This window comes from Geotrypetes seraphini, chromosome 13 (assembly GCF_902459505.1).
Source record: "Geotrypetes seraphini chromosome 13, aGeoSer1.1, whole genome shotgun sequence".
NCBI classification, from domain to species: Eukaryota; Metazoa; Chordata; class Amphibia; order Gymnophiona; family Dermophiidae; genus Geotrypetes; species Geotrypetes seraphini.
Window position 1 is genome coordinate 73,212,785 of NC_047096.1, and position 18,103 is coordinate 73,230,887.

Genomic DNA, 18,103 nt, shown 5'->3' on the forward strand with positions numbered 1-18,103 from the left:
TTTGATGCTTTGTGATCCAATGGCTCCCTCTGGTGGATGAAAGATTTATTTCTCTGTGGGCTGGTCCCCACTGCCCAGTATTATAAATAGTAAAATCTATCTACAGGAGGACCTTGTAGGACTAGCACAGAACTGATTTATTTTTAGATCTGTAATTCATCAAATCTCTAGAACTCAAACATGAGTCAATGGCACCTGACATCTACTCTATATTCTATACATTTTGGCCTGGGTTAACTGTTTCCCATTTAGGGCTCCTTTTACGAAGCTGCGTTAGCGGCTTTAGCACGCACGACTTTTAATCACACGCTAACTGAAAAACTACCACCTGCTCAAGAGGAGGCGGTAGCGGCTAGCGTGTCCGGCAGTTTAGCGCACACTTTTCTGCGCATTAAATCGCTAATGTGGCTTCGTAAAAGGAGCCCTTAGTACAAGTTTCTCAGAGCTCAGACCTCTCTGCCTGTTGCTATCCAGGATTCCTAGATTACAGCTCTGTTAACCTTCAGAACTATCTTTTTTTTTTTGGCTAAGAAGAGAGGACAATGAACCTCATGTAAGAATTACATTGGATCAAGGGTTCTCAACCCAATCCTCGGAATACATCTAACTAGTCAGGTTTTCAAGATACCCAGATTGAATATGCATGACATTAATTTGCATTCATTGCCTCTAGTGTAGATGCAAATCTATGTTATGCATATTAATTGTGAATATCCGGAAAACCTGACTGGCTAGGTGTATCCCAAGCACTGAGTTAAGAACCTCCTGCATTAGAGAAACTATTGTTTTCACCATATGTCATAGATTTCTTCATCTGTGAGTAGCTTTTCCCCTGCTCTTTGCTTCCATGCACAATTTTTGAAAAGAAGCTGAGGAACAAAGATTTGTGATATGCGGTTGGAAGGAAGGAGAAGTGGAAACAAAAGGATAAGGCTACCTTATATGTGCAGTCAGAAAAAAAAAAACCAACAAGAAAAGCAAAGAATCAAGGAGTCCTGAGGATGAGATGTCAACCATTCAGCCACGGATTTAGGTTCAAATTCCACTAATAAAATCACATCCATGATCCTACATCAGGATTTCTTTCCATTCATCTACCCTCCCAAGTATTAAGAATCACCCAGAAATGATGCCTCTCCTATCACATCACCGCCTTGCACAGTGTTATCATAGAGTGTGTTAAGAACATAAGCAATGCCTCCGCTGGGTCAGACCTGGGGTCCATCATGCCCAGCAGCCCGCTCACGCGGCGGCCCAACAGATCCAGGACCTGTGCAGTAATCCTCTATCTATACCCTTCTATCCCCTTTTCCAGCAGGAAATTGTCCAATCCTTTCTTAAACTCTAGTACCATACTATGCCATATTACATCCTCTGGAAGCGCATTCCAGGTGTCCACCACACGTTGGGTAAAGAAGAACTTCTAGCATTCGTTTTGAATCTGTCCCCTTTCAACTTTTCTGAATGCCCTCTTGTTCTTTTATTTTTTGAAAGTTTGAAGAATCTGTCCCTCTCTACTCTTTCTATGCCCTTCATGATCTTGTAAGTCTTTATCCCCTCTAAGTCTCCTCTTCTCCAGGAAAAAGAGACCCAGTTTCTCCAATTTCTCAGCTTATGAAAGGTTTTCCAACCCTTTAATCAGACATGTCGCTCTCCTCTGAACTCTCTTGAGTAACGCCATATCCTTCTTAAGGTACGGCGACCAGTATTGGACGCAGTACTCAAGATGCGGACGCGCCATCACCCAATACAGCGGCAGGATAACTTCTTTCGTTCTGGTTGTAATACCCTTCTTGATTATACCTAGCATTCTATTCACTCTCTTAGCGTCCGCTGTACACAATGCCGTCAGCTTCCTTGTCCCCATTAAAAACCATGCATGCCACCCTAAGACCCCTGAACTGCAAGTGTCATCCTATGACATCTCCCCCTCACTTCAAAACATGGGAAATTCTTTTAAACCACTGTTGCTCAAATCAGTCCTCAGAAGGGATGGAAGGGGAACGAAAGGACCAAAGCCATGAGAACATAACATAAATGTTTATTTATATACCGCATTAGCCTTTCGGTTCAAGGCAGTGTACAGGGTAGTCAAAAACATCAGGAACAGCAATTTTTAATAAATTAGAATAATACAGTTTTACAAATGCATTAAAAAAAATGAAAAATTGGTTTGTGATGGAGTACGATGATGAGTGAAAGTTGTCTAGTTTTGGGTCAACAAGGGTTAATTTAAAACTGGGTTGTCAGGTTTGGGGAAGAGGTGAGTTTTCAGGAGCTTCCTAAAATGCTTGTATGATGTAGAAGAACGGACCAGATGACTCCATTCTGGATCTTTAGAAGCTGCTTGGTAGGATAAGAATTTATTGATGAATCTCTTATGCGAGAAACCTTTAACTCAGGGGTCAAACTCAATTTCATAACAGGCCGAAATCTAAAACATAAGCTAAGTCGTGGGCCAAATTTTTAAATTAAGATACTTAGGGGTCTTTTTATTAAGGTACGCTAACCAATTTAGCGTGCGCTAAATGTGCACCTTATTAAAAGGACCCCTTAGTCTTAGTAGTAGAAGTATAGGGTTCCTACCTGGTCATTATTCAAATCATGTTTCCTTTCCCTCCCTCCCTCCCTCCCTCTTTCTTTCATGCTGTCTTCCTTTTGTTACACTTAGTGATGTCACATCCTGTTCTTGCTCCTGTTCCTACTCCAGCTCACCATACCTAGACATAGTAACTGCAACAACTGTAAAGCCCTGTTTACTCATTTGTTCCCCTATTCCTGATTCTCTCCAAATCATCACTCTCCAAATAGCTCAATCATTTATCTTCTTCTTTCTTCTTCCCCCTCCTTCATTCAATTCTACTCTATCCAGATCACTCCCACTGTCTTCTCTAAAGAGAAAACTTCCTTTTACCGCCACCTCTCCTCCCCAGTCCCCATAAATACTAGAACCACAATCCCCCAACCACTGTAATGAGGTTAAATGGTATTTAAAATCCTTACCACAGTATTTACAAACAGTTGTCTTGTCCTTGCCATGCTCTCTCTTCACAGTGCCCCCCGGTTATTAAACCACGATAGCGTTTTTTAGCGCCGGGAGCCATTCTGAATGCTGTGCGCTGCTCCTGGCGCTAAAAACTGCTAGCAAACTTTATTAAAAATCGCCATCTCCTCCCACCCGACATACCACGTCGTCAGTCCAGGATGCTGGAGGGAGGAAAATGGGAACACGCTCACTCCTAACAATTGTGCATCTGTTGCAGCGGTGACGGACAAGCACGAGGGCCAATGAGGAAGAGTGCCGGCCCCAGCCATTCACACGTTCTCTCTGCCGTGGGAAGGAACAGCAGGCCAAATCTCAGCCCAGATCGTGGGCCAAATCTAATCACCCCGTGGGTCAAATTTGGCAGGCGGGCCAGAGTTTGACATGTCTGCTTTAACTGATGAGAAGGAAAAGAATGACTGGGGTCAAGAGGTCTGCCCGGGTCTGGAAAATAAATGATTGTGAGATAATCAGGAAATAAACCATATAGGGCCTTATAGAAGAAACAGACAAATTTTTTAAAATACCCAATTCTCAATTTTTAGCCAGTGGAGTTTGTTGATATCCTTATTGCAAGCAGTGTCCCGCAGTGCTTCCTCCTAAACTGGTCAAGACACAATATCTATAGCACAGCTATGCAGGACTTATTTTTAGCTGAGGACAGTATGTCAAAGAATTTTTTAAATAGGACATGGCGGGGGGGGGGGGGGAGGGGGAGAGGGAGAGAGGAGAGGTAACTGTCCTCAGTACCTCAACAAGCCTATAAGGAAGAGATAAGATGAATAGAATGAAAGGGGCTAAAGAGTCCATATCTCAATACGGGAACTTAAGTTTCAAGGTCATCCGCAGTCATCATGTCTTGAGTAGAAAGCATTATGCCCTTGGGATCTAGTGCAACTGGGTGCTCAGAATACTGCTCCACATTGTACAACAGTGATTGTATTAAACGTTAAATAATTAAGGATGTTGCTCTGCTACAGAACATTGTAAGAATATATGTCATCCCCCCCAAATGTATTTTTCAGAATTACTTACTACTTGAACTCCAGTTGCTGTATGGAGGCTGATAATGGCATCACTGATTTCTTCAATATCAATACTGGAGTATGACAATGTTGTGTTAGCTTGCCTTTTTTAAATTTTTATTCCTACTGGCTGTAGACTTCATCATGAGAGAAGCAAATTTAGGTATCCTATGCAAGGGGGGGATGGATACTGCTGCTGCAACCATGAAGGGGAGGGAGTTGCCTGGGCTACTGGAAGTGAACTGGCTGGAGTTGACGGGAAAGGAGACAGTTGCTGGATCTAGTCTGGGGATTGGGAGGAAGGGAAACGGGTGCTGGGCCCATGTGGTGGGTGGAGTGGAGCTGGAGGGAAAGGAGAGGTGCTAGATCCACACCTGGGTGCTGGAGGGAGGGGATAGAGGTGGGGGAGGGGGAGAGGTGCAGGGCCTGCAGGGAGGAAGAGAAGGAAAGGGAAAGAGAAAATCTGAACCAAGGGGATGAAGGAAGAGTGAGTGAAATATTAAAAATAGTGGAGGGAGGAAAGAGAGAGTGTGAGAACCACATTGGTGTAAGGGAGTAAGAGAGGAGAGAAGCTGGACACAGGGAGATATACAAAAAGAAGGAAGATGGTGGGCTTGGATGGGAGCATAGGAACAGGGACAAAAAGGGGAATGCTGCATCTGCATGGGGATGGTTTATGAACACAGAGGGGTAATGTTAGACATGGGAGGGTATATGGAAACACAGGGCCGGATTTTCCTATAGGCTAACTAGGCTTCAGCCTAGGGCCTCAAGATCAAGAGGGGCCTACATTCAAATTGTTAGCAAAATTAAAATTACACTATTCTAAAAACAGTGAACACTAAAACACTGAACCGAAAATAAGGAGAAATTCTACGCATATGACTAATAAACCAACATAAAAATGTATTGGTTAAGATCAACGCGTTTGGCTCATTGGGTCTGTTCGTTTGTATATACTAGATTGCACCAAAGTATAGTTCATACGTTCACTGATTGCTATGGCAAATATTGACGTGCTTTATGCTACTAAGCTCTGGTTAGTTCTTGCATAAATAAGAACATAAGAACATAAGAAATGCCTCCGCTGGGTCAGACCTAAGGTCCATCGCGCCCAGCAGTCCGCTCACGCGGCGGCCCATCAGGTCCAGGACCTGTGCAGTAATCCTCTATCTATACCCCTCTATCCCCTTTTCCAGCAGGAAATTGTCCAATCCTTTCTTAAACCCCAGTACCGTTCGCTGCCCTATAACGTCCTCTGGAAGCGCATTCCAGGTGTCCACCACACGTTGGGTAAAGAAGAACTTCCTGACATTTGTTTTGAATCTGTCCCCTTTCAACTTTTCCGAATGCCCTCTTGTTTTTTTATGTTCTGAAAGTTTGAAGAATCTGTCCCTCTCTACTCTCTCTATGCCCTTCATGATCTTGTAAGTCTCTATCATATCCCCTCTAAGTCTTCTCTTCTCTAGGGAAAAGAGACCCAGTTTCTCCAATCTCTCAGCGTATGAAAGGTTTTCCATCCCCTTAATCAGTCGTGTCGCTCTCCTCTGAACTCTCTCGAGTAACACCATATCCTTCTTAAGGTATGGTGACCAATACTGGACGCAGTACTCAAGATGCGGACGCACCATTGCCCGGTACAGCGGCAGGATAACTTCTTTCGTTCTTGTTGTAATACCCTTCTTGATTATCCCCAGCATTTTATTCGCTCTCTTGGCGGCCGCTGCGCACTGTGCCGTCGGCTTCATTGTCATGTCCACCATTACCCCCAAGTCCCTTTCTTGGGTACTCTCATTCAATAACATCCCTCCCATCGTATAGCTGTGCCTCGGGTTTCTGATTCCCACATGCAATACTTTACATTTCTCAACATTGAACTTCATCTGCCATCTCTCTGCCCATTCTCCCAATTTGTCCAAGTCCCTTTGCAATTTTTCACAGTCTTCCTTTGTCCGAGCTCCACTAAATAGTTTGGTGTCGTCCGCAAATTTTATTATCTCACTCTTTGTTCCTGTTTCTAGATCATTTATGAATATATTAAATAGCAGTGGCCCGAGCACTGAGCCCTGCGGGACACCACTCGTGACTTTCCTCCAGTCTGAGTAGTGTCCCTTCACCCCTACCCTCTGTTTCCTACCCACTAACCAGTTTCTGATCCATCTATGCACGGCTCCGTCCACCCCATGGTTCTTCAGTTTCCGGAGTAGACGTTCATGAGGCACCTTGTCAAAGGCTTTCTGGAAATCTAGGTATATGATGTCTATGGGGTCTCCTTTGTCCATCTGTTTGTTAATTCCCTCGAAGAAGTGCAATAAGTTGGTCAGACACGATCTCCCCCTGCAGAAACCATGTTGGCTGGTTATCAGAAGTTCGTGTTTTTCAAAATGCTCATCAATTTTTTCTTTTATTAGTGCTTCCGCCATTTTCCCCGGAACAGAGGTCAGACTCACCGGTCTGTAGTTTCCCGGGTCTCCTCTTGATCCCTTTTTAAAGATGGGCGTAACGTTGGCTATCTTCCAATCCTCCGGAATCACACCTGTTTTCAGAGACAGGTTGCAAATTTGCTGTAGTAGTTCCGCTATTTCCTCTTTTAGTGCAGATTGGTGTAGATTGGAACAGACCTATTGATTGGAACAGACCTATTGATATCCCGACGTTCGGTTATATTCGTGTTACTTCGATAATATGAAACACGTGTTAATTTTATTTTATTGCGTACACGATCATTTGATTCTCGCCTTTTGAGTTCAGTAGGTTTAATACTTTAGTGAAGTGTTTATAGACTATTGAAAAACATTTTTGTGACAATATCTTCATTTCGCAGAATTCTAAGTAAGTTCTTAACATATGTTTTAATTTGCATATTTTAAAATGTATATTACGTGCTTTATTTTATATTTTCATGATTATATCATAAATAATAAAATCCTAGAGCGCGCATGCGCTGTTGAAATATCGTGAGTCCTGGTGGCGTGAGGTGTGCTTCTGTGTCACTCCTCACGGCGCCTGCGCCAGCGACTCATCAAAATTCAGCCGGGGGTGGGGAATCCGAATTGCACACGTGCTCCAGCTCTGGATCGGATCCGGCTACTCCTCTCTCCCCCCCCCCCACCCCTTTCCCGGCTCCGGAGGGGAATCAGTCTCAGCCCCGGGTGATGTATTTTATTATCTCTCATGTAATTTACAAACTTAAAAATGGGAGGTGAAAGGACCTCGTAAGTGGAATAGCCTACGGCCTCTTTTCATCTAAATCCGGCCCTGTGGACACAGAGAGAAGATGGCTATATATGGGGGAGAATAAGAATGCAGAAGGAAGATGCTGGACAGGCGGGGCAGAGGGTTATAGAGGAGTGATACTGTACACAGGAGGAGGAGATCGTAGAATGGTGAGATGATGAAGGCAGGGTGATGGGCACAGGGGAAATACTAGATAGGGAAGTATAGGAGACAGAGAAGGGAGATGCTGAACATGGGGAACAATACATACACAGAGATAGAAGATGGATGGTGAGCAGGGAGAAAGAAGAAATGTCAAATGGTCAGGAGACCCTGGCAAGTGAGTTAAGAGTAGACAGATAGAAACAGAAACTAGAGCCTGAGACCAATGTAATGTGAAGAATAAAATGACCAGACAACAAAAGGTAGAAAAAAAATTATTTTCTATTTTGTGATTAGAATATATCAGATTTGAAATATGTATCCTGTTAGAGCTGGTGTTAGAAATAACTGGGGACTGCATAGCCCAGTCTGTGCTACTCTAGCTTCCAGCTGGCTTAAGGCTCTCTCTGACCGAGGGTAGTTGCCCTAGTTGCACTCTCCTATCACTGTTCCTGTCATGTGACTGCGGTATTCTGTTAGCATGATTTTTCTATGTAGCATTCTGTAATAATTTGACTTATACAGTTTTCTCATTAGTGGAGGGGATATTTGTGAAGGGGAGGGGAGACAGAGATAGTGTTGATCCTTGCTCTGTATTATTTGTGTTTATAAAATGACAATTGTACAGAATATTGTTTCATTTGATACTTTAATAAAATAAGTTCAATATAAAATCATAACTATTCCAGGCTTCTGTGGATGGGATCAGACGGTTTGTGGGGATGGAACAGAGACGGGGATCGAGCTCACAAGGGCAGGGACCGAGCTTGCGGGGACAGGGCGGAGACGGGGACAAAGTTTTTCCCTGTGTCATTCTCTACTTCAATCGTATCTCCTCTCAGCCGTCTCTTTTCTAACATAACCACTTGTCTGGAGAGGTCTAGCATGGATGAAAATGCAGTAAATAGTAATAAAAAACCAGATACTGAACACTTGTAACAATTTATCTTCTAAGTACGGTATTCAACCAGTGTTTGTCATATGCTCGGAACTCTTTACCATTGAGACCGTGAATATGGGTTTTACCCAATATCAAGTGTCTCTTTGTTCAGCTAAGCCTCTCTTAGCTATACCCTTCTCCTCCACTGCCAATTCCAGACTTCGTTCCCTTCATCTAGCTGCCCCCTATGCCTGGAATAAATTACCCAAGTTTGTCCGCCAAGCCCCATTTCCTTCCCTTGTTTAAAAGCAGACTGAAAAACCACCTTTTTGATTTAGTCTTCAATCCTTAACCCTATTCTGCCCACCATGCCAGCCAGTTAACTGTATCCATGACATCCTGTTTGTCTATTTAGATTGTAAGCGCTTTTGAGCAGGGACTGTTTTCTTCTTTGTGACTCTGTACAGCACTGCGTACGTCTGGTAGCACTGGTGACATAGACAGTTCTTTTTTGTGTGTGTGTGAATACTATTATTTTAATATATTGAGACTTAACTGAATTTTCGAAGTCCTCGACACGTTTCGCGTTGATGCATTCATCTTTGAAACAATACTAGGGCTATGGATCACTCCATGAAACTGATAGCAAGCAGATTTTAAAATAAATTTTTAACTACCCCACTTTTATATCCTAATTATAATTTTATTGCAAATAGGGTGGCAGGTAAAAGTAACCCAACCCTGTCAGACAAATCTAGAACCAATTGGTAAGCCCAAGTTGTTTAGTATAACAGCCTCTCATCCCTTAGCATATTTTTGGGGGTCTCTTTCAGTGAGGAATCCCCATGCTCTTTCACCCTTCTCTGTAAGGTCCCACCCCCCTATTATGCAGTTCTTTTCTTCTGTGGGTGGGATTGGCAGAGAAGGACCAATGATGTCAGCAAAATTACTGGATGCAGTAGACTTATTTGAATGTCCTGGTTGATAAGATGGAACCTGCATAGTAAAATACAGGGAATACAGGATGGTGCGGAGATAACTAGTTTGAACGCGACTGTTAAATGGGATTGTTTTCGAGAAGTTACTGAAGATATGGTTGCAGGAGTTGCGTACAACTTTAAGATCTACTAGGGTTGTAGATGATCCTTGTTCACTCTATTATTCAGAAATTAGGTAATAGAGCCTTGCCGTCTATAACGATGATTGTAAATAAGTTGCTACCGGCTGGTTATGTACCAAGATTATTTAAAATCATTACTGTTAAACCAAAATTTTAAAACCACATTTGGATGATACTGAATTGTCAAATTTTAGGCCTATTTCAAAAGACTGTTCTAGAACAATTGGAGGAATTTGTTGAAAAAGAAAATATTCTTGATTGTAATCAGTTTGGATTCTGCGTAGGCCATAGTGTTGAGACACTATTAGTGACTACAGTGGATCAATTAAAAAGATGGATGGATGGATAGAAACAAAACAATCTATTTCGTCTCAAAAGGTGTTGGGGGCATTGTGTTCCAATGGTTCATGTCTAATTTTCAGGACCGCTCTTTCAAAGTTCAAAGTGGTAGTAAATTTTCTGATGTCAAACCAATGAGTAAAAGTGTACTTCAGCGTTCTGCCCTTTCTGCGCTGTTATTTAATCTGTATATGTCGTCATTAAGTGAGAGTTTTTGGAACAGGATCCTGTAATTCTGACCCCAGGAAGGGCTGGATCGCCCTGGATTCAGTACTTTTTACCACCTATAAGCCAGGAAACAGCCATATCTTGCACATCTTCCTCTTCAAAAGCACAGAATCTGCCAGGATCCTGCAATTCTAATCCCAGGAAGGGCTGTTTCCCACTGGAGTCAGCACCCTTCATCACCTGGGGTCAGAATTACAGGATCCTGGCAGATTCTGAGCATTTGATGGGGAAGGAGTGCTGTATATGGATGTTTCCTGGCTTATAGTTGGTGAAGAGTGCTGAATCCATGGGGATACAGCCCTTCCTATGTTCTGAATTGCAGGATCCTGGCCGATACTGGTAGATCCTAGCATATCCTATGCCCATTTTCTAACTAAACCCCCCCCCCAAAAAAAACCCTCCTAAACTGCTTATCCCCTGCCTGTTTTAACCAGAGTGGCACCAGAGCCACAATCAGCTGAGCTGATAGGGGAGAAGAAAAAAGCCACTATCAGCTGAGCTGGCACAATGCCACTATCAGTTGACCGTGGCTACAGTGCTGATTCAGATGATCATGGTTTCATACCAGCTCAGCTGATATTCTTTTCTCCCCTGTGCCAACTCAGCTGATCGCAGGGAGGGTTTTTTTTTTAGTGGGCAGAAAAAGGGATAGAGCTGTGCCTATATTTGCTCTTCTGAGCAAGTGGCGGCCATAGTTCTTTCCCCCTTTTACCAGAGCTGCTCTGCAGAAATAGCATGCATCTAATTTGCATGCTATTGTGCTGAGCATCACCCTATAAATTGAAATCTCTCCCAACACGGTGCTGTTGGAACATTGTGCACCCTGCCCTAACCCTCTACGTTTAGGAGACCAGTCTGCTCTTACTCCCAGGGAGTTTTGTCAATCGATTCTTGATCCTATATAAAGGAAGCCAGGAGGCACTGCTAGAGCCAGAATGAGGGGTGCACTCAGGTACCCCTCAAAGCCACCTGAAAAGCAAAACCGTGCTGCAGCTAGTGTGACGGCAGGGAGAAGGGCATTGCACTTCTTTTACAGGCTGCCTGAAGTTAATTCACACTCTGGGTTAGACTTTTCTTTTAAGGCTGAAAAACTCATGCCTTATGAACATGGGGGGAGGTCAATAATCTATAGTGCACCTTGGAATCCTGTAACCTTCGAACACAAGCATTTTCTGGCAGAAGACAGATTCCACCTTCTCAACAGTCTCACACATTAGACCAGCCAGAAAGTGCTGATCTTCTTCTGCTGAAGGTTTAGAAATAGTAATGGAAGGAGGAGCAGCTACATCCTGCTGCACTGTTTAAAAAGACAGTAACATTAACTTGCCTAGTAATTAGTTTAAATAAATTTGACTAGGTTGCTAAGTCACCTTTTAAACCCAAAGTGTTGCTGGGGTTCCCCCCCACCTATTGCCTGGATAAGCTACATCCTATTTTGACTGCCCCTCTGGCTGTCATTCTGCAGGGAGTCCCCGCGCTGACGTCTTCTCTCCTTCTCTGCCGATTCGCCCACACAAGAGACGAGCAGTTCATAAGGGGCGGGACCGGCAGAGAAGGAAAGAAGAGATTGCAGGGGACTCCATGTAAATGAATAGCAGCAGCTGTGGCAATCAAAAAAAGAGGAGGTCTGCTGTTAAGGTAGTCCAGGATCCTGGCAAATCCAGCTTTTTTTTTTTTTTTACTAGGATCTCAATACTATTCAAAGAGGATCCTGGCAAATCCTGCTTTTTTTTTTTTTTTTTTTTTTTAACCAGGATCTCAATACTATTCAAAGAGGATCCTGGAAAATCCTGCTTTTTTTTTTTTTTTTTTACTAGGATCTCAATACTATTCAAAGAGGATCCTGGCAAATCCTGCTTTTTTTTTTTTTAACCAGGATCTCAATACTATTCAAAGAGGATCCTGGAAAATCCTGCTTTTTTTTTTTTTTTTTACTAGGATCTCAATACTATTCAAAGAGGATCCTGGAAAATCCTGCTTTTTTTTTTTTTTTTTTTACTAGGATCTCAATACTATTCAAAGAGGATCCTGGCAAATCCTGCTTTTTTTTTTTTTTAACCAGGATCTCAATACTATTCAAAGAGGATCCTGGAAAATCCTGCTTTTTTTTTTTTTAACCAGGATCTCAATACTATTCAAAGAGGATCCTGGAAAATCCTGCTTTTTTTTTTTTTTACCAGGATCTCGATGCTATTCAATGTTCCCATTTTTTCCCCTGCTTTTCATGAACTTATGAGCAGACAAGACAACACAGGAAGGCTAAATTGCACTCATGTATTCTTGCTGACATTCCTTCTCATTCGGCTATTCCTGCCTCCTGCCTCCTTTCCCAAAGGTGTAGGGACAGTTACATGAATTGCACTGCAGTACAATCAAATCGAAAGCACTCATTGGTTGTTACGACCGTCAATCGAGGCAAGCCCGCTTTCTGATTGGATTCGGAGACGTGCTTCTCGGCCAGGCGCTACTGGCATGCGTACTAGCCTACTCAGCGCAAAGTCGGGCGAGCAGGCCCCGCCCCTTTGTTTTCATCTTACCACTGCTTAGGAGGGGCGGGGGGAGAGGCGTGACAGGAAGAAGAATCTGGACGGGAAGCGCATGCGCCTAACGCTGCCGGATGTAAGCAGATATTTCCCGTGCGAGAGGGTTTTTTTTTTTTTTTTTTTCCCAACACTGGGTGGCGCAAGCGCGCGCTGGGCCAGAAGGCGAGCGGGCGGAGAGGTAAGGTTGCGGCGGCGGCCTGTACTGCGGCGGGCGTGGCGGCGCCTGCGCAGAGCGGCGGCGGGGGGAGGAGCGTCGCGCTGTCCTCTCTTGTCGTCCTCGGTGGCTGCTGCGGCTGTGGTAGCTCGGCGGAGGTTGACAGGGTGTCGGGGAGACGCTGGTGCAGCAGGAAAAAAAAAAAAAAAAAAAATGGCGGACAGGTTCTCTCGGTTCAACGAGGAACGGGACTTCCAGGTAAAACAGAAAAAAAGGCCCGCGGGGCTGGCAAATGTCCTGCGCTTATCGCCTCCTCCTTCCCGAGGAGTCTCCGGGAGGCGCGCCCAGGCCGCGGGTCTCCATTACGTCCCTTCATCTCCCCCCCCCCCCTTAATCTCTCGGGGCTCTGGAGAGTCGCTTCCTTGTTAATCGTATATCGAGAAGAATATACGATTTAAAGTCATTGTATTCGATATACCGCAATCACAAAAACACAATATACACAAATGATACAGTCTAGCTAACAGTGTTGTATAAAATACGTAAAACATGACAATAACAAATAAATATGTAGGGCTCTCGTCGAATGCAATACTCGACCCCCCCCCCCCCAATTTAAAAATAAAGACGGTCGTCTCTCATCTTAATCAGAGAACGTAACCCCTAGCCACTTATCACGACGATGGAGATGTTTTCGCTTTCTTTCTAAATGTGTTGACAAGGTCTATTCAAGCCCAACATGGTAGAACAATCTCCATCTATAACTAGGAAGGCTTCTAACAGCCTTTAATGGTGGCACATATAGAAGGGTTAACTGGCATCCTGAAATATGCTGTTTTGGGTATAATGTTTAAAGAGATCAAGGGGGTCAAGGTCTTAGATTTTACCTTAAAGTTGTTGATGAGAAAATAGGTGCAAGGGCAGTGTCGTTTTGCATCCCTTGCAATATGTGTGAAAGATGTTCTAGAAGGCCCTTTAAAGTAGGCCAGCTGTGAATCTCTCAGGGCTCTTAAAATACTTTAGAAATAGGCTTGCTTTTCCAAAGTAGGCTGTGAAAACTGTAATGCTATTTGTTAGCTATTCTACATATTGTTTTAACTCCCCCCACCCCCTTTATGAAGCTGTATTAGGGTTGTTGTTTTTTTAATCGTAGGCTGTAGTGGTAAAAGCTCTGAAATTCATAGCAATTCTAAGAAAGTCAGAGCTTTTACCTCTGTGGTCGGGCAATAAAAACCCTAATGCGGCTTCATAAAAAGGGGGTTAGATTCTGTCATTTGTAATTTTTCAATTTGTATTTTGAATTTCTTATATTTTCATTACTTTTTGTTCTTTAATTTTTAGGGTTGCATTTTGATTAACCCTTTAATTGGCAGATGGTGAAATGACTGCTTTCTGTAACTTGATGTTGAATAAGAGCAACATTGCCAAAATAACAGGCATTTGAAGATGCAGATCTCCCATAAGAGCCATAGAAGACACATGTTGCTTCTGAGCAACAATGCTAAATAAAAGGTTAAAATTTATAATCGCGTTAATGCTATGCTATTTATTTTCCCACTGCAGCACTGTGTGACTGGGTAATGAAGGATTAAGTGACTTGCCCATAGTCACAAGGAGCTACAATGGGGGAAAATAAATAACATACAATTAATCATGATGAAAACTTTAATCAAAATGCAACCCTATTTAGAACTAAAAATGTGTGAAGTTTACAATCTGTTCTCAGATAAAGAAAGGTATTTCAACTGATCTTAGGGCAAGATGCACAAAACATGGTCGTTAAGGCTGTGTGAGTCGTTCACTGTTGGCTGATTTTTTTTTTTTTTGGCCCACTCTGGAACAGCAACTGATGTTCCAACAAATTTTAATGCAAATGATTTGCACGTAGGCTCACCGGAATCCAGTCTGATCAGTCGCTGTGAAAGCAACTGACACATGTACAGAGCCGGTTTGGAGAAGCCCGAATAGCTTAGTGGCAGGGGAAGTCCCAAAGCAGTCTCCTGTCACTGAGCTGTTGGGGCTTTGCTGTTCTTTTTTTTTTTTAATGGCACAGATGTTGTGTATGTTAGAGCATCAATCACCCTGCTAGTTTTCATGGCATTTCAATATTAATGACCTTATTTGCAAGACCGTATCGGAGAATGAGCGATTGTGCACAAAACCACGCAGTGAGCCATTTTGTGCACCAGGTCGGCAATTCCCGACCGACACGAAACCAGTTTAGTGACGAACGTTAGATGATCGCTGAGTTTAGTGCATCTGGGTCTTAGTCATTTGCAGTTCTAGGCTGGACATTGCATCAAACTGTTTCTTTTTGGTTGGTCTGATTTCAGGGGGCTGATCAAGAGTGGGGTTCCTGGAGAAAAGTTTTACCCTTGCTGGGTGTTGCTCCCCTCCCCCACCAAAAAGATAGCCTGCAGAAGAATTCATATGTGCCTTAAAGATTTGATTATGTTAAAAAAAACTTTTTTGGGGGGAGGGGGCAAAGAGAGAATGCTTCCTTTTCAGTTGCTTAGGGTTAGATTCACTAAGGACACCAATTGTGTCCTGACCACTTTGCAACCCAATTTTCTTCCAACCCGATTCACTAACCTCGTGGCCAATCATCCTCCAATCCAATCCGCGCATGCAAATGAGGGGAAACGGCATGCAAAGTAGGAAGGACATGATTCACTAAACTAAAGAAGGCACACCAACTGGGCTTGCCAATCCAAAAACAAGTGACTGAACACCAATCGCTTGAGCAAAAACCCTGCTCTCAGCCCCGACTCTGTGGTTTTATCCCGCGATCCCGCGGTGCAGCCCCGCTTTCAACCCGTGGGTTAAAACCACAGGCTTGCAAAAGTTTCCAGCTTTTAACAAAAAAAAGTTTCAAGCTCGGCGGTGAGCATGCGCAGACCATCTGTAGGCAAAGGAGATGGTCTGCGCTTGTGTCAAGATCACTGGAGAGCAATCAATGAGGTTGGTGGGGGACATGATTACAATCGCCCTCATTTGCACGAGGGCGCTTTGTGAATCAGCTCCCCTGGCCGTGGATCGAATCGGATCCCTCACGGATCAGATCGGATCGGATCCGTGGCCTTAATGAATCTAGCCCTTAGTCTTTTGAAAACTCACACAGGACGTTTCATTTCTTTAGATAGTTGCAGAATATTTATACTTAGGGCTCCTTTTCCAAAGCTGTGGTAGCAATTCTTCTGCGGCAAATGCACCACAGTCTCTTCAGTTCCTTTGGGCTTTGGTGCATTTGCCATGGGAGAATCACTTCTGCGGTTGTGGATATAATCAAAGGGGGCTTAAATGAAAGAAGCCTGCTAGAAAAGTGTTTGTCTTTAAACTCAAGAGAAGAAAAAGTAAGAGACATGACTTATATGGGAATAAAAATTAGGTTGGATAGTAAGATAGGTCACTAACACTACAGATTCTACAATATTAGGCAATCTTTTTTTTGTTGTTGGTATGGTTATATTATTTATATAGCAGGGACTTGTGAAGATTGTGTAGCCCTAAACAGATTAACTGTGTATGTGTGGGGGGAGGTTTCTTGGCTTGATATTGTAAATCTCATTTTCACTGGAGAAAGCACTACAGTGTTACTACATATTCTAGAAATTATTCTTTATACCCTTCTGCCTTGTGTAAATCGAGATTTGTCTGGCAAAGTTACACACAAGAATGGAGGTACCGTGCCGTTCAAGGAAGTGTTTATGAACAACTTGAAAAATTGAAGGTGGATAAAGCAATGGGGCCAGAGGGGATCCATCCCAGGATATTGAGGGAGCTCAGAGAGGTTCTGGTGGGTCCTTTTAAAGATTTGTTCAGCAGATTTTGGAGATAGTTGTGGTTAGTGGAGATTGGGGAAGAGTGGATGTGGTCCCTATTCATAAAAGTGGTCGCAGAGATGAAGCGGGAAACTACAGGCCGATAAGCCTCACTTCAGTTGTTGGAAAAATAATGGAAGTGTTGCTGAAGGAAGGATAGTGAAATTCCTAGAATCTAATGGATTACAGGATCCGAGGCAACATGGCTTTAGTAAAGGTTAAGTGTGCCAAACAAATCTGATTGAATTTCTTGATTAGGTGACCAGAGAATTGGATCAAGGATGTACACTAGATGTAATTTACTTAGCTTTCAGCAGAGCTTTTGATACTGTTCCTCATAGGAGTCTCTTGAACAAACTTGACAGGCTGAAGTTAGGGCCCAAACTGGTTGACGGAGAAATGGAATTCTCTCGGAGGAAGGAAAAGTGAGTAATGGAGTCCCTCATGGATCGGTGCTGGGGTTGATCCTGTTCAATATGTTTGAGCGACATTGCCGAAGGGTTAGAAGTTAAGGTTTTCCTTTTTACGGATGATGATGATACCAAGATTTGTAACAGTAGATACCAAGGAGAGAGTAGAAAACAATAAAAAGGATCTGCAAACGTTATAGGAACAATCTAATGTTTGGCAACTAAAATTCAGTGCCAAGAAGTGTAGAGTAAGGCATCTGGGAATTAGAAATCTGAGGGACCTTGGGGCGATAGTGTCCGAAGATCTAAAGGCAAAGAAATAGTGTGACAAGATGGTGGCTATTGCCAGAAGGATGCTAAGTTGTGTAGAGAGAGGCATAACCAGTAGAAGAAAGAAGTTATTGATGCCCTTGTACAGGTCATTGGTGAGGCCCCACTTTGGAGTATTGTGTTCAATTTTGGAGACCGTATCTGGCAAAGGATATAAGAAGACTTGAAGCAGTCCATAGAGAGGCAATGAAAATGGTAGGGGTTTGCACCATTATCGATTCTTCTCTCTCTTTCAATGACCACCTCAACTCCTTGGCTAAATCATGCTTTTTCAGCCTCCACATGCTGAGGAAAGTAAGATCCAATTTTCGCCAACAACATTTCGCCATCCTTGTCCAATCCATCATCCTCTCCAAACTAGACTACTGCAATGCCATCTACTTAAGCCTATCAAAAAAAAAGTCTTCAAAGACTCCAGCTAATCCAGAATACTGCAGCCAAGTTGATCTTTGCAAAACGCAAGTCTGATCATGTCTCCCCACTCCTAGCCAAACTTCACTGGCTCTCAGTGATTTCCAGAATCCATTTCAAATGCTCCTGCCTGGCTTTTAAGATCATTCACGGCATCCTTCCTCTCTTAATCCCACTATCTTATAACTCCTCGAGTCCTGACTCTACCAGACCTGCCCAAAGGTATAAACCAGTGGTTCCCAAATCTGTCCTGGGGGACCCCCAGCCAGTCAGGTTTTCAAGATATCCCTAATGAATATGCATGAGAGAAATTTGCATATAATGGAAGTGACAGGTATGCAAATCTCTCTCATGCATACTCAGGGATATCTTGAAAACCTGACTGGCTGGGGGTCCCCCAGGACAGGTTTGGGAACCACTG

The 18,103-nt window shown here is 43.3% G+C and overlaps 1 protein-coding gene across 6 annotated transcripts in view; it reads left to right on the top strand.

Annotated features, from left to right (window-relative positions):
- Nucleotides 1-12,777: 12,777 nt before the first annotated feature.
- Nucleotides 12,778-18,103, top strand: part of GPATCH8 (G-patch domain containing 8) — a 134,297-nt gene continuing 128,971 nt past the window's right edge. For 5 of the 6 annotated variants that reach the window (XM_033919394.1, XM_033919396.1, XM_033919392.1 and 2 more), the window contains exon 1: nt 12,912-12,968. Coding sequence is in view for 1 of the 6 variants with exons in the window: in XM_033919391.1 (XP_033775282.1) it covers nt 12,924-12,968 (45 nt within the window). In the remaining 5 variants the exon portion in view is untranslated. Of the gene's footprint in view, nt 12,969-18,103 lie in introns of all 6 variants that reach the window. The other variant, XM_033919391.1, reaches the window with a different exon arrangement.